Genomic DNA, 17,487 nt, shown 5'->3' on the forward strand with positions numbered 1-17,487 from the left:
ACGGACCAAACAACGGTGTCTGGCTAAGGACTTCCTCAAACAGCGAATGAGCACCTTTTCATTTGAATGTAAACACATTGGATCAAGCAGAGGAATGGCGGCAGAGTCTGGCAGTTGCCTGTTGACAGGTGAGGGAATCATTAACCAGGGCGTCCTTGGCAAAGTATCGCTGAACCTTCACTGAGTTCAAAGAACGAGCTACATTATAATGCCAATGCCTTTATCTATCTTATGTGATGTGCTCTTTTCATTTTTAGCCTTTATTATTAAAAAAGCAGTTTGAAACACATGAGCAGCCATTTGACAGTTCAGAAGGAGGCTCATGAATTAAATGGTAAGAACACTTTATTATTTTATTGGAGTGACAAATGCAATATTGAAGCCTTATCGCTAAGATCTAATTTCAGTGCTGGCCGCTTCCTCGTATACTGCAAAATGCTCCCCTTAACACTTTAACTGGAAAACAAAAAGCATGATCCCTCTTTTGTCAGTGAGATCTAGGTATTAACTTTAATATTTTACAAAGCAGTCGATCTCCCATTATTGAGGCATGTGCAGGTGAACGGAAAATCCCTCAGAGGACAGTAAATCCAAAAAGAGGATTAAAAATTGAGATGAGAAGATAGGATACAGGGCACAAACGGATTTGAAGCACCAAGGAGGACGTTGATTTGTTAACAAAAATAAGAACTGAAATAGAAGATAAATAAAACATTGAGTAAATCTACTGCAGCTGTGCAGTGTGTTGCTCCTGCAGCTTCAGCATGTCGAACATTGCAATTATGCAGCAAAATGTCAAATTTGACTTGAACACTTGAGGTGATTGGGCTACAGGTGGAATATTCATAGTGTGAGTCAGAGTACTTCATTATTTGAGATTAGAGTGGGAGTGAATAGCGATGGTGAGTTTGTTTTGGAGCTCAGGGCTACTTCCTGGATTCCTGTGTACTCTCCCCCTCTCTCTCTCTCTCTCTCTCTCTCTCTCTCGCTGCCATAAACTGGCTGATCTGACAGGTCATTGACCTGCCCAGTGGTCTGAGGTATGACTCACTCATCAGCTAAATCCCTCTGCCCCCCCCCCGGTGCAGACCACCCCTACCGTTCCTACTTTTTGCTGCTAGTGCAATAGCAAGTTCTCATTAACTATGTGCACAACATGGACAGATAAAGACAAAAAATAAATATACAACTACTCAGCTTTTATAATGCATGTGCACTACATTCACACTAGCAGGAAGTACAGTTAGCATGGTATGTGTTCATCATTTATTATGCTATTCTTTTTTTAAGATATGGTCTCATTATGCTCAACCACAAAGGGATTTCATAAATAACTAGTAATGGGTAATCAGTATTCTGCTGGTTGAGCTCCAGCAGCCTTTTGAGGTTAGAGACTATTACAGAATCCGACAGAAAAAGAAGCGTAGGCAGGGGTCTGTTCTCCCCTCAGGGAATGAGGATTGATGGTGTTCATTTGAGAGTGGGTCACATCTGAAACCTTGTGATAAATGTAGTGATGTCATTACTGCTGTGAGGTAGTGGGGGGGACCAAAGACAGAATGGAAGAGGACCAGTAAAATCTTGTGTAATCTGTGTTAAAAGAGTTTTTAAAAGGAGAGAAAATGGATTATAGTCATTTGTGCAAATACAGTATGGTTAATAAACTCAATGTACTTACTGTAGGGGTGGGTTTTTTTGGGGGGGAAACATGATCACAGCTTAGTTCAGCACTCCTGTCTGCCACTATATTGTCCCATTGACCAGTAAACCTGCCTATTCACTACCTTCTATTATTCTGCACAAGAAAAACCAGTTTCCTGGTTCTGTTGAAGTGTTCACCAAACACACATTTCTGACAAACCGGTTTGGTCACAACCTCTACTTAGGGAAAGAGTAAGAACACCTTGGCTTACTTAACAGTGAACAAGGATGCATCAAATCAGCCTCACTGGACCAACAACTGTCCCGAATGGCAATAACAATTTTCAACAACAACAAAAAATAAACAGCAGGCCGAATCACTTTCATCGGCATGGTAAACGTCCAGTGAAAACTTCAGGATATTCGAGACCTATAAGCAAAAGTAAGCGACTTATACGAGTTACGCACAGCAGAAGCAGAGTTTGTGATAGCGTACCTGCAGGGTGCATGGTAGAAGGGATATGCATGGTGAGGTATGTGATTGCAGTATCCAGATTGATTCCACATGGTGCTTCTCTTGTTCCAACGTGATGACAGTTCACAAGTGCCGTCGCTGTGTCTTTCGGCTTTCTATTTCTGGTGCTGTGGAATCAGACGCGGGCTGCTGGGAGTCACATTAATCAGCGTCGCTACTCTCGCTCCTCAAGTGGCTCCATAGGGTGGAAACGAGAGGTGGCGGCGAGTTGGAGAGCAGGGATTACTGAGAATATGAGGTGAGGGGCTGAACTCAAACAGAGAATGGATGATGTCAGGTGAGTCAAGTCCGGTGTGGTTAACACACCTGGAAATGAAGTCTGCTGCTGCCCCCCTTCCTCCCCCCCCCTCTCAACAATGCCACAGCTGCTCAGCAGAGTCTCAGACGACTGCCCCAGGTGAAGTCTAACATCACAGGTTACTCCTTTATTCCTGTCTTGAGACAGTCATTTTCCCTTGTGTCTCAGGTGAAAACATGTATAACAGATGTCTTTGAGGTTAACCTTGCTGAGCTGTATCTTTTGCCTGTTAAATCATGCGTAATATCTGCCTCCAACTCAAATCACAATGATTTAACTCACACTTGCTGGGTTTTTCTACCTCTCAGGCGCAGATCTATCAGACAGTGTCCAAGATAAGACTTCAGAGACCTCCGTTTCTCCAGCAATCCCTGATGCTCTGTTTATGTCTTTTACACGTGCAGTACATTCTCTCCAAAGTTCACAGGCCCCACAAATCCATCTCTTCTTAACATGAGCAGGTTAAAATCCACAGCCACTGCGTTCCTCCGCTGTACCTAGTTTGTCTCTGAGGTAGCCGACTCCGGCACCGGCACTTATTTCCCCAATCACAGGCTTCCCACCGGCTCTCCACCCTCACGAAACAACAGCGGTGCAGAGCGCTGAATGACTGAGCATACTCGCAGAAAACGAGAGAAAGAAAGAGAGAGAAGAGGGGGGTGGCAGAGAGAGACACTGAATCAGGAGTGAAAGAGCGTGAAAACGAGGAAGAGGTAAACAGAGTGGAGCTGCATTCCTTTTCCTGCCTCATGCTCGTCTGGCAGGATACACACCGCTGTGAGGACGAGAGGGGGGGGGAGAGAGAGAGAGAGAGAGAGAGAGAGAGAGAGAGAGGAAGAACGAGAGACAAAGTGTGGAATGAGAGACCCTGATGTGTTTACATGCACACAAATGTGATTACGTGTAGTAAGTGTAATTTCAGACCTGAATGCAAACCTGACACAGCCCATGTAAACAACTTTACCTCAGCTTTGCCAGGACAATTACGATTGTAGTTAACTATGGTTTTGTAGTCACAAGGAAGTATGTAGAGTACTCAGGTTTTATATAAACAGAGGCCTGAAAGAATATGTGTATACATTAATGTATGTCTTGAGGAACTGTATGAATACAGTTACAATGCTCTCCCTCTGACAGATTAGATAGAGACTCAGCAAAAGGCAGGAGTCTGGCACAACTAAGTCCGATTGGCCAAAACTACGTTTCTGTTGACGCTTTCCTTGACGGGGTTACAGGTGCATAGCATCGGCGACACAGGATATTAAACCTGTTTCAAGCCCTTTGAACCTGTAATTGGTCTAAAATCGCCCATGGAAAGGAGTAGGGGTGTCACGATACCAAAAATTCAGTAGTCAGTGCCAATACCTGTAAAATAACACGATTCTCGATGCCGATTTCGATACCACGGTAAAAAAATAAGATTTCTAAGATTCCACTTGAAACATGAACTTCTTTATTCAAATATTTGAAAAATATCAAAATGTCATAAGACATACAAAACATGTGCAATATAGCCTAGAACAACATAATAAAGTGCAATTAATGGTCATAGTGCAACAACTTGTGTCCCCAGACACATTCCAGACTTCCAGGCATTTTTTCAAAAAGGTACTGTGCAAAAACAGTGTTTCTAACAGTTGCGTGACCAGAGACGTTACAAACCCCAGGTAAATATTCAAGATGTATTTGAAAGATGGAGACAGCTTAGAGCCCAAAAGGACACTGAGTTGGCTAATTTCCTCCTGAACAGGTAGCTAAGCATTAGCTTCAGGCTAATTTATCATGGCTACAAGGGAAGGCATTTCATGTCATTTCAACATTCATGTACTCATATTGAATGATATAGCTAGAGTACCCGAGTTGGTTACTCGCAAAAACAATTGAGACACTGCCAGTAAAGTGATCCCGACTGGTCCTGAATAACCCTGGCTAACGCAGCCATGCTAACGGCTAATGTTACCGGAGGAGCAGGCAAGCGGGCCACAGCTGTTTACAACGTGTAGCCTGTTCAGTGGCCGTAGCCAACAACGGTCAAGAGAGGGAGGCTGTAAATCGGAAAGAGAGGACCGTGAGTTTGCAGTGAACATGCCGTTTTTTAGATCGGGTAGAGTTGACTCTCGGCCACTTGTTCGTGACCTCCTTCTTCTGAATGTATTGACTGGAACACTCTGAAGCATATACTGCCCCCATCAGTTCCGGAAGAGAGCGCAGCACCGATGCTGCTAACACTGGCATCGTCGCTAACGGTGCCTACGGTGCTTCAAAAAAATGGGCATCGTTGGTGTTTTGTCATTTTAGAACCGGAAGGTGTCGGTAGTATCGGTTCTCGTGACATCCCTAGAGGAGAGCTAAAATCAGACACAGACAGTGTTTTTAGTGAACAGCAGGTTATTCACAGCAGCAGCCCACAGTCTGACTCAAACCTCCCAATCAGCACATGGAGCCTGCAGGTGAGAGGTCACCTCTGTGCGGGCAGCTAAACAGAGATGTGCTGTCTCCCAGGAGAGCTGGACTACTCCACTGCCCTACTAAGCAGGGCAGCAGGCGTGCCTCGGCTGTAAGGGTGACTCCAATGCACCTGGGGAAAGGCTGGTGACACAGCCGCCAAGCTGGTAAAATGACAGCTTCACTCACTGCGGGTCAAAGTCCAGACAGATGTAATATAAAAAAGAGAGTTCCCACAGGGAGCTGGATTAGCTCATGAGTACTTGTTTTCTTTTTGTATTCACTAAAGGGATTTTCACTTCCCAACCCTGATAAGTTGATTAAAAAAAAAGTTGTTTATTGGTGCAGGAGGTGGAAATCAGATAATACATGGAGAGGAAAATGTTTACTGATTGGGCTGTGTATACTCATTCATTTATGACATCTTAACGCTGTTATGAAGCTCCTACTATCATCTTCCATCACTGTCCCGTGTGAAGTGAAAATCGCTCGTCCTTATAAGAGGAAGCTCATTTCACAAGGCAGCAACATTCACATTTGCAAGAGCCGGTTTCTGATCAGCCATGGGAAAAAACACCAACGCAGATAGGGAATGTTTGGTCATGTTTGTTTATGGCGTTAATCACCCACTGAACAAACTTTCCCCGGCTATCAAAAGCAACTGGAAGTTCTGATAAGTGTCCACTCCAGGCAGAATTCAACTAATTTAATGGAATAGAAAACAGCTTCACAGGCACCCAGATAGCTCAGTTGGTAGAGCGAGTGTCCATATATAGAGGTTTACTCCTCGATGCAGTGGGCCAGGGTTCGACTCCAACCTGCGGTCCTTTTTTGCATGTCATTCCCCCCTCTCTCTCCCCTTTCATTTCTTCAGCTGTCCTGTCAATAATAATAATAATCTTAAAAAAAAAACTTGAGATATTTTATTTTTTATTTTATTTTAGTAACTCAAACCACTCAGAAATTAAAGTGACAAGAACAGGATAAATTCACATCATGACGATTAGTGTATTAATTTGACGAGCAATTACTAAAGAACACAAAAATCCAGAGTCCCCTTACAAGGTGGCTTCCAAGCTACAGTAGGAGTCATGAAATGATTAACAGGATGAGAAAGAACAAAAGTCTTTCTAACTTTTCATTCACCTTAGCTTGTTGTTTGAACTCACATTTTACTCTTTGGTAGAAGTTACTTCTAGCGCTGAAATTATTAGTTGATTAGTTGATAGACAGAAAGATATTCAGCAACTACTTTGATAATCAACTAATTGTTTTTAATTAAAAAAATGGTCTCTGGTTTTTGCTTCTGAAATGTTAGAAATGGCTGCCTTTTTTTGTCATATCTGACAGTAAACAGAACATATTTGGGTTTTAGACCCAATCAGACACATTTTTCCAAAAAAAATGTGGTGTGTGAGGAGTCGCACATGCCTGCCTGGTGACCTCAGACATCACACAGCCTGAAGAAACTTCATCATCTGTGGTTTAATTGGCTGGTTACATCAGGCTTCTTTGCCTTGGTGAGAGCGAAGAAAGAGATAACAAAAAAAGAAGGAAAAGAGTAGTGGGGAGGGAGGGAGGGAGAGAGGGAGAGAGGAGGCGAGGAACTGGGAGACATAAAAAGAACAGAGGCGGTGGGAGGGAAGGAGGTGGGCCTGTCTGTCTCTTGCTGTTTGTTTTTGTTGGGAAATTTAATTCCAGCACAATCTAATCAGGGATGGGAAACACAGGGGACCCGGCTGCTTCCCTTTCTTCATCCTCTGTCTCTGTCTTTACTCTCCTTGTTTGAAGAGGCAGGTGGACTGACTGCACCTTTGCTCGCCTATCCACCCCCGCACAAACACACAAACATGAGAGGTGGACTATCTTCTGCACAGCCTCACTGACGCACAGATGTAAGGTACAAATGAAGAAGATTTTTGCATACACATTCACGAATATATCCATGTGCAGATGAGACACACATGCACACATGGCCATTATGTGGCCACAAATACACAAATATATATGGACGTACAGCGCACACGCACAGCGGTTGTCGTCTTGCAGACCATTGACAGCTGTGTTGAATCATTGTGTCAGTGGGTGAGATGGCAGGAGTGTGATTTGGCCTGTGTTTCGGCTTATCAGGCTTTTACAGCCTAAACCCTTTCAGAGCCCCCCCCCCCCCCCACACACACACACACACACACACCACCTCCTTTTGCCTTCTGTCGAGGTCACATCTGAGCCCATGTTTCTGAAAATCCTTGAAAACAACACTCACCTGCACCCCATCTATATCTCTTTCAGTAGTGCAAACTACAAAAAGACAAACATAACAAACCTAGTTGTTAATCTATACCATTGATTTCGTCATAACTTTAAAATCTAACTCTGCAGCCAATTCTCAAATGTAAAACCTCCAGGACCTGATATTTTTACCTTAAGGATGGTTCTGTGTATTTGTGTTTTTCCCCAGAAATCACAGAAAACGTTTTCTACCCATAGGAAGGTGACAAATTAAAATACAGTAGACTGTAGAGAGCATTCCGCCCATTAGGATATACCTCAGTAAGCCTTATTACTACCCGTCCCAGCAGCTAAGAATATGACAATTAGTTTAGGTGAGCAAAACTTTTACAGACAAGACAATTACAACCATATTAAAAAGTTGCCAAGTGCATGTTCAATTTTGGCCTCTTTTATTTATTATTTTTGCACTTTCTCCCACGCACACACTTCTCACAAACTCTAGATCCCTCATTTCCTCCACCTCGCCTGCGTTCAGTCACTGCCTGGTGTCACTCCATATTAGTTTTCTCAGGAGGACTTGATCAATCATACAGCTGGTCGGAAATCAGGGAGAATCAGCAATTCAAAATCAGCAGCTGTAAGCTGCATGTCTCGAGATAAAAAAACAGACGGATTAGATGTGAAAAACCTGTCAAAACAAAGTCTTTTCAAGAGTCCGTCCAGGGAGCTTCCTATACCCATTTAAATGTGTATCGCTCATATCATTTGAGAATGTGCTTGTCTGTCTTGGGAGAAGCTTTGCTAGCTTGAATGACGCAATAACAACTCTGTATCCGTGTGTGTATCGGCATGTGTGTATCCGCGTGTGTGTGTGTGTGAGTGAGTGAGTGAGAGAGAGAGAGAGAGAGAGAGAGAGAGAGAGAGAGAGAGAGAGAGTGTGTGTGTGTGTGTGAGAAGATTGAAGAATCTGGATCAAAAGAACCCTGGACACGCATGCACGCACGCACGCACGCACGCACGCACGCGCACGCACACGCACACACACACTACTATTAATACATCTCCCCTGAACTTCCTTTCCTCATGCCTTGAGGCCTCGCATCTCTCCATCTCACGAGCTAGAAAATGATACCACAATTAGAATTCTTTTATATTTTGGATCAGACCCAGATTTAAGAGGAAAGCAAAGACACTTTCTTCAAGGCATGCCTTGGTGCTGAACAACAGGAGTCAAACTGAGATTCCCACAGCCTGAAGCACATGTCTTTGCATAATCAAATCAAAAGAATATGAAGAGGAAATGCAGAAAACATGTCTGTTGGCGATATTTTAGCTACTGCCCTGAATGCCACATGTCATTAATGGACCAGATGGGGCAAAGTAGAGCAGAATGGTTTGGGGAAAATATGTGCCTTCATCTTTTCAACTGAAATTGTCAATTCACAAATTGTCATCAATAATTACTATAATAATCTAATTGGCTACATAGTTGTCCACATACGGTAATAACAGCAACCTGCTGTTGAGTCATATGTGATTATGAAAAAGCTTTGATATCTGACTGATTTGACTGGTGACAGTTGACAGCTCTATACTTTAGCAGTGTGAGCTAATGTTAGCTTCACCGACTGACAGGACAGGCATCTTCTAAAGGACCCGTTTCAGAGCTTTTAGGTTAAAGAATATGAACTGCAACAGTGAGATTCCCACTACTGCTCACTATCTACCAGCTCTCCGTTATTTAGTCAAACTTGATAACTACCTAGCTAGTTAGCAGCTAACTAGTTATCTGAAACTGACATGGTTGGGTCCGCTAGATCGTTTATCTGAAGAAAGATTATTTTTAACAGCAAAAGACACTCTTTTTTTAGTGATAGAGTTACCCAAGAGTCTTGAATCTTGAGGAAACCATCATCGGCCGAGTTTTAGGTCCCCACACCAGCATGCATAAAGCATACTAACCAGAGTTGTAGTTTGTAGTTTGACCAACCGGCTTAACTGGCTTCACCCGACCTACGTAACTTGCTGACAGAAATCATTTCAACCAGTAGAAATGAACACCTGCCATCTAAAACCTTCACTAGCTTGTTGAAACACTGTTTACAATGTAAGCTCTGATTAAAAAAATAAATAAAAAATAACAGCTTTTTTCTCTTTCACATTGCAATTTTCATTTTAAAAATATGTCTTGTTCAGCTCTAGATTAATAGGTAATGTAGCTCATCTATTTAGCTTTTTAAAGTGTCATTGTCTCTATAATGGTATTTCTAAATGGCACACATGCCACACACACACACACACACACACACACACACACACTCTCTAAATAGCCCTATTGGTATGCAAGGCATGCAAAATCAGACACAAGACAGAATCAAACTAATGATCCTGTTGAAAAAATGGGCAGTAAATAGTAATGACATACAACGACAATATAAACAGCACCATATCAACCTGTGGGTTATGTAAACGGATACAAAGGATAATTGTATCACTGACATTGCAGATGTAGACATGCATGTGTGAATGTTTGAAAAGGTATGCTTCATTAGGTATGGGTTATCGTAATGAGATCAGCTGCTGGCACAGTAGCAGGCTAATTTGCATTGTACTTTTCCAGTCCAACACAAAACACAATCCTTTACTCTGAAAAAAACTCTTTACGCATTAAGAATCTAATACTCAAAAGGAAAGAAACAGCATTATTCTCCTCTTTTGTAAATCAAGGCACATAAGCTCATTCTCCCTCTAGGAAGAGGCTCAGGTTCAAAGCCGGGCAGTTTTCACAACCACACAGACAGACAAAAAAAACTTAAAAGAATTTTTCATTACACAGAGAAACTTGAGTAACACGGGGAAAAAAATGAAGAGAGTTATTGAATGCTCTTGAAACTCTTTCAGTAAAGACCCTTTTTCTTTTTTTTTTTCTCTGAACACAGGCTGTCACTCAGAGCTTGACTGCTTGACTTTGAAAAGACAGGTCGCTAACTGGACACCACAAGATCCTGATCATCTCTTTGAAGGCCAACCCTTCACCAGCAGCTCAGTCTGTTTCTGCAGCTACAATACCAAACATGGTGTCAGATTAAGTTAAAAAAACAAAACAAAGAACTTCAGAAAATATGAGAAAATAGCAACCTAACACTACATTGATCCTTGTATGAAAGCTCTGGAGCTTGTAAGGAGCTGATAGTGACACTTGGCAGGTATGAGGTGACACAGCAAACTAATCCTGTTAGAGTAGGATCTCTTAAACCCCTCCACCCACCTTTCTTGACACTTCAAAAAACCTAGCACAAGTTATATTATCTTTTCTAATAAATATGCCCCACATGAATATATATATATATATATATATATATATGAAAGTATGGATGTATGAGTAGCTTACAGCGTTTTAACAATTGTGAGATCAGCGAGGCAGTCGCTGTAAGAGAAGATAACTATAAGTGCTTGAGTATAACTAATGTAGTTCAAATGCAATCGAGGCAATTAGCCGCTAAATTAAAAAATAAAGCAGAGTTGAGTAAGTTTTTGCTGGAGCAGCAAAGTAGTGTCCGTGACACGGGAGCACTGGAAGTGAGACAATACGCTTACCGTAAACGTCAGCACATACTCATCAGCAACTTTGCAGAATTGACCACAGCGTGGTTTTGAGGGTTGCTATCGCGGTAGCTTGGCTATTCCAAAATAGCAGGTTTCTGCAGGACACAGGACACCATGTCACGCCACTGATGATTCTGGTGACGATTCGCTTACCAATCAGTGGTCTGAAGTGAACTCCACCTTTTAGTATCGGCTCACCTCGCTTGGAACCCCAATGGAAGTGATCCCAAAACACAACTTTCGTCAATGGAAAACCAAAAAGTGCGGTTCCAAGCATGTTTAGTCAAGTCGTTCCATGCAGTGGGAATGCAGGATCGGTGGCTATACAGTAAATAACCAGTTTACTTAGGTTGTTTTGAAAAAAAACAGCCAATATTAACTTTTTAACTAAAGCTTTCTTTGAAGAAAAAACACGCATTTTGTATGATTTTAATGACTAATCAATTATGGGTCAAAACAGAAATAGCTTAAAACATGCATCCCTTGACAAAACCTCTTATTTTGTACAAACTATGATTTTACCAAACCCTTCTGACTTGCTTAATAATTCTAGTCAGTCTGCCAGGTCAATTCAGCTGTACTTGCTACCACCATCCTGTCATTTTAGGTTTATTACTTATATTAAACTGAAGTTAATCTTATTCTATTGCACTATTCTTTGGTGCGCTGCCTATGAATGTCAGCTAATTGGAAGATGAAAGTTCCCTCCTTAATAGGAAGCAGGCATTCAAAACTATGAATACTGCCGCTGCTTCTTTCAATATTACCAACAATTGCATACTGAAAATTGTCTCTGTAGGACCATAGAGAGAAGTAAACCAAAATGAAGACTGATTAGCTCTCATAATGCTTATTGACTCATATGGCTTATTGACTTGCAGTAGAATCTAAAAATCATGCCCTACAGTGTATTTGAACTGCTGTAGATAAGAGCATATCAAATTGATATAAATTGCAACCCATTAGCTTCGCATCTGAACTAATACTAGGAGGTATTTCATCATCTCTTCTATTCTGGTCTCTGAACTAGATTCTCTTGGATTCTGATTGAGATGGAAATTATCAGTCCCTTGCTGCTTCCCTGTGACTGAGGAATGAGGCAGCTCAACCTCCCCACCCAAAAGTGACCCTTTTCAGTTAGCCTTCAAAGGGCCTTGACAGTGAATGGCCCGACAGATACTGCCAGGAACAGACTAAGAGCTCACTGTCGGTCCATCATTGGCGGTTGTGACACAAAGTGAAATTCAAGGTTAGGCTTTACTGTTTTCACTCAAGTGTGAAAACGTGTCAATGAAAAGGTCAGAGACAGACAGATATATAAGGGTGTCATCAGTTCAATCATAAAACAAGATGATTGAGATTAAAACACTAAGCATGCAGAGAGACAAATAGATCAAATTAACAGAACGGACACATTACAAAATAACTCTAAAAGTGGACAGCACATTGTGAGGTATCAAATATTTTGCCTGTGGCTTAGCTTTTAGTTTTTGATAAGTAGTCTCATTTTTATACTACCATTAAGTGTGTGCTATAATGAGGCTGTTTTTAGGTGGTGGCAGTTGCAATGAGGCACTACTGTAAGAGAGGGCAGGGAGAGTGACGCCTGAACAAATAGTAGGAGTGTTTTTAAGGGCATTCAGGCTCAGCAAAGCCTTTTCCTTTGAGGAAAAAAAGGGAAATTCTCCACATGCTCATCTTTCTGTCATCGCTTTCCCATTGTTTGGAAATGTCACATGGTCATACAGTGAAGGTCAATAGTTGACTTTTAATGACAGGTAAATTGAAAGAGCAGAACTGCTGAGTGGAGAAGGCTTGGTTCATTGCTTTAAATGTCTGCAACAGTCGCCATAAGAACAAGAGCATATAAAAAGACATGTGCTTTCTATGAAAATGCCAAAGACTGGGACAGATGCATACATTTAACACACAATACATCATGAGAAAATGTATTCTGCTTGTAGCTGTATTCAAAGAACCAAATAAATAATAATAAATAAATAAATAAATAAAACAGCATATGTTACACAGAAATTGCCAAGAATCATTGTAATGCATCTCCATCATCATTCTTTAAAAGGGCTGATAGAATGATTATATAGGGTATTTCACACTGTTCCTTAAGGTCTCCTAATAGGGTATGTAACATTGGTTGGGCTGAAAATTGCCCAAATGCTATTTTATTAGGCCCTTAACTACCCTGTGAATATGGCCTTATTTGTAACAAGAGCTTTCCTTCCAAATATGGTAGGCTCATGAATATTTAGATGAGCTGCGCGCTGATTGGTTTGAGCGAACCACATACAAACACATTGGAGACGAGACAGCAGGTCTCATATTTCAGACACTGCAAAGTTATACATTGTTTGTCTACTATTTCGTTATTAAATTCACTTCTGAGACTTTTTTATGCGAGAAATCAACTATATAAAGCTCAAATATGGGCCGTTTTACGAAAATTGATGGCTAATTGCAAATTTAGTAAGACGTGTCAGACTTTAGGAGCTCCACACAGTCTGAGGAGAAAGCGGCAAGCTCCATATCCAGTGAAAGTCACCCGTTCTCGGTTACATGACTACCGGGTTCGGGGCTCCGTGGAGCTGGCCGGCTGCCAGCTGCCAGCATAACTAGAGTATATTTACAGTTTGAAGTTCGTCACACCACTTATATAACGGCTACCCCAAGGTCTTAAAGCTAACAATTGTGTCCAATTTCAATTTAATGCATTTTTGTGAACATGAGGGGTTTCGTTAGCTGCTAGTCCCTTCAATCCTATGTGTTCAGATCGCAGCTAGTTAGCTACACTTTCAGCATAACTAGAGTATATTTACAGTTTGAATTTCGTCACGCCACTTATACAACAGCCACCCCAAGGTCTTATAAAGCTAACAATTGTGTCCGATTTCAATTTAATGCATTTTTGTGAACATGAGGGGTTTCGTTAGCTGCTAGTCCCTTCAATCCTATGTGTTCAGATCGCAGCTAGTTAGCTACACTTTCAGCATAACTAGAGTATATTTACAGTTTAAATTTCGTCACACCACTTATATAATGGCTACCCCAAGGTCTTATAAAGCTAACAATTGTGTCCGATTTCAATTTAATGCATTTTTGTGAACATGAGGGGTTTCGTTAGCTGCCCTTCAATCCTATGTGTACAGATTGTGGCTAGTTAGCTACACTTTCGGCATAACTAGAGTATATTTACAGTTTGAATTTCATCACGCCACTTATATAACAGCTACCCCAAGGTCTTATAAAGCTAACAATTGTGTCCGATTTCAATTTAATGCATTTTTGTGAATTTCAGAGGTCTAGGAGGAGGCTAGCTAGCTCTCATTGATAGAGCTCCATCCAGCCGCGGGCTCTATCAATTAGACTCGCGGACCAGAGGCGTGTATTTCCCCGATTGTTTGTTTAAATAACTCAACACACATATCCATTGTAAGACTAACTGGAACATGTGGTAAGAGATTGCGGGCGTATCAAGCTCACTGACCGCGCTCTCACTCACACACACCGGCCATTCAGCAGGAAGAGATCCAAAAGTTTAAAACTATTGGATCTGCCCAGAGCCACTCTGGATCTACCATAACCAATCGCTAACATTTGGTCGTGACGTATGTCATGCGCATGTGCAAGAACAGGGGAGACCAACAACAACTATCAGCTTATATTTAGCATTAGCATCGCTAGCATTAGCCTTAGCCAACTCCTTCACCACTAACAGAGCAAGCTGGAAAATCAAACTTTTCCAGAACCCCGTGGGGGAGGAGGGCCACAACATCAGGGCCATCAACAAAACTCAGCAAAGATTGTTCTTGCTTGGGCTTTAACTTCTGGATATTCGGCAGCGTTGCTGCCACAACGGACCGAATGGCTTCGCTCGCACCTTTCTAGTGCACGTCCTCAACGTCATCGTTCTCAGCCACTCCCTCGGTTTGCTGATTGGACCTACAAACATTTGACCGGAGAAAACCTAAGAATATACTACAAACCCAGTAGTACTGAAGGGAAATGAAAATTGAGCGGAAGTAAGTAGGAGGGCTTTGCCAGGCTAATAGTTGACTTATACATAGTTGATTTCTCACATAAAAAAGTCTCAGAAGTTAATTTAGTGATAAAATAGCAGATGAACAATGTATACAATTTGTGAGCTCTGCTCGACCTATTCAGAAGACTGCCTGATCTCAGATCAGTGGTGTAGCCTATGTAAATGTTGGGGCGTGACAAAGATAGAGACTAGAGCCAAATGAGATTTGCCCGTTTTCAGAGGCAGTTTCAAATTGTGAGATTTGCAGAGGATAGAGGTGTCAATGGGAATTTGAGGTCCTATGTATGTCCTATTTACCCACCAAACTGTCGTTATTCAACTATGACAAGGTAAAATCGGTTTTGCATTCTATCACCCCTTTATAGGCCTCCACCACCGAAGAGTATGGTTCAAGTATTCGCTGTTGAATAATACTGAAGCTTCAAAGCACAAAAAATGGTGTTCGGGACAGCCCTACAGCAAGCATTACCCTTTAACTTTAACAATTACCCTTTGCATCTAAAAATCAACTTTATTCTCGAATAAAATCTTGAATTTAGATGTAATTGTATGTGCAACATTGTGTGCAATGAAATGCTTATAAACATACAAAACACAACAGCTGCATAAACAATTTGCATCTATAATCATGATTTGCATATATAACAACCAGTTTGGCAGACTTATTATGTCTAGACTCAATGACAAAATAGATGTGTGAAGGTGGCACCACTGCAGTCTTTCAAAGTAAAGAGAAAAATACCTTATATATCTTCAATAGGAGAACTGATGACTCATTAGTGTAGTTAAACAACAATCTACCTTAGATACAACCCTGCTTTAGTAATGTGCAATTCACCAATGGCTCCATTTGTCCAAAATCTGGGGGTGGGGTGTGCATATCTCATAAAGAATGTTAAATGATAAACAGGGTGAACTAGATTTTGTATCATTGTATGTTGGTGAATAGAGGAGCAGGAACATTGTACTACAGTTGAAACCATTTGCTGGTATGTAAGATTTGCTGCTTTTCTGAGTTTTATGTAATTGTAAACTAAGTATCTTTGGGTTTGTCAGATAAAACAATAGGTCACCTTGAACGCTTCACTATTTTTTGACATTTTATACACAGAACAATTGATCTGAAATCTGCAGTTTAGACAATAATGAAAATAGTCATTACTTGCTGCCCGACATTGTGCACTTCAATATGTCAACTTCAAAATTTACAGCAAATACATATAAGCTATATACTGTACAGCCTTGGGCTACGTTAAGCACCGGGCGCAGCAACGGTGCATCTGCAAAATAGCCTCGGAAAGGAACTTGTTTTGGTGGAACATGTGCACATAGGGAGGCGAACTCTGGAATAAAATTGGCTGTTGAGTGTGTGATGAGATTCAAAAAAAAGATAAATATAATTTGATTGTCGGTTCTAGCTTGGAGGATGTTTCCAACTTGACTAGAGTTTAGAATGCCAACACAAAGAAAGCGGAAGGTGAGTGACATCCGACCGAAATGAGGAACATCCGGCGGAACCTCCAGCGTAACAGGAACTATCCCCTTAATGAAACATCGTCGATATAGACTAGTACTAACAAGTACTGCTTTGATATGTTCAGGAATGTTAACATGCAACATGAAAACTTTCTTTTGATTCCTGAGGTGTAAAACTATCCACAAAACAGAATTGGGGGAAAAAACAGGAGCATTTTCTTTCTACTGGCTCCTGCCACATTGTGTGGTTTGTCATTGCAATGCCCCAGGGGATTGGACAAAGGCAGTCCTTTTAAATGGACTGCTTTTTGCTAACCTGATTCAGTCAAACCCACTGCTTGGTGACAACCAAGCAGCCAATTCATTACCTGAATACCAAACAGGCTGGCCAATGAGTAGACAGCCTGTCAGGCAAAAACACTGACTGAACATGTCCCAGTGGCTTGGCAGACTATTTTGAGCTGCATACATGGATTAAATGCACTGGGTGTTGCAGATGGCACCAACAAAAATCCACCACTCTTGTCAATACTGAAAGAATATTGAAATCTTGGGCTCGACTTGGTCACAAAATTTCTCAATTTACAGCTAGTTATAACGACAGGCCACTGTGTATTGTACTGGGAATTCCATTTTATGTTTGTATTATTTTTAATAGTCTTGATTGTATTTGCCTCACTGGCATTCATGATTTGTTTTTTAATCCTGTTTCAACCATGTAAAAACACTTTGTAACTTTGTTTTGAAAAGTGCTGTATAAATTCAGTTTATTCTTATAGTTTACCGTTACTTTACATAAAAATTACTCGATTGGATTCTACACAGTGAGATTTTCAATTTGGGGGGAAATAATTGGTACTTAGTGTCAGCAGATACCTTAAACAGAATCAGTGCTGGAGAATAAAAAGTTAGTTCGTTGCATCCCTAATGGCAGCACTCCGAAAAGGTATTTTATTTCTTATTGTATTAAACAAAATGGTAAACTGGGGCCGTAATATTGAGATTTTTTTTCTTCCTAAAACTATGATCTTAAAATATATATCAAAGAGAGGAATCAGTGGATTCATGGCAGGCCAGTCGGTTGTACTACTATACCAATATGTCAAAGGTCTATATGTGTATGTCTCTGATGTTAGTTATTTAAAAAAAGATATACCTGTATATGTATCTCGGGTTATCTGCATATGACCCTTCTCA

At 41.1% G+C, this 17,487-nt stretch overlaps 1 protein-coding gene across 6 annotated transcripts in view; it reads right to left on the bottom strand.

The window, feature by feature from the left end:
- Window positions 1–17,487, bottom strand: part of LOC144521908 (pleckstrin homology domain-containing family A member 7-like) — a 139,822-nt gene that overhangs the window by 101,540 nt on the left and 20,795 nt on the right. The window contains exon 1 of one of the 6 annotated variants that reach the window (XM_078256573.1): window positions 2,138–3,239. The exons of the other annotated variants lie outside the window; for them this stretch is intronic. Coding sequence (XP_078112699.1) covers window positions 2,138–2,208 — 71 coding nt within the window. The 5' untranslated portion in view covers window positions 2,209–3,239. Of the gene's footprint in view, window positions 1–2,137; window positions 3,240–17,487 lie in introns of those variants that run through there. 6 annotated transcript variants of the gene reach the window in all.

This window comes from Sander vitreus, chromosome 8, assembly GCF_031162955.1.
Source record: "Sander vitreus isolate 19-12246 chromosome 8, sanVit1, whole genome shotgun sequence".
NCBI lineage: Eukaryota > Metazoa > Chordata > Actinopteri > Perciformes > Percidae > Sander > Sander vitreus.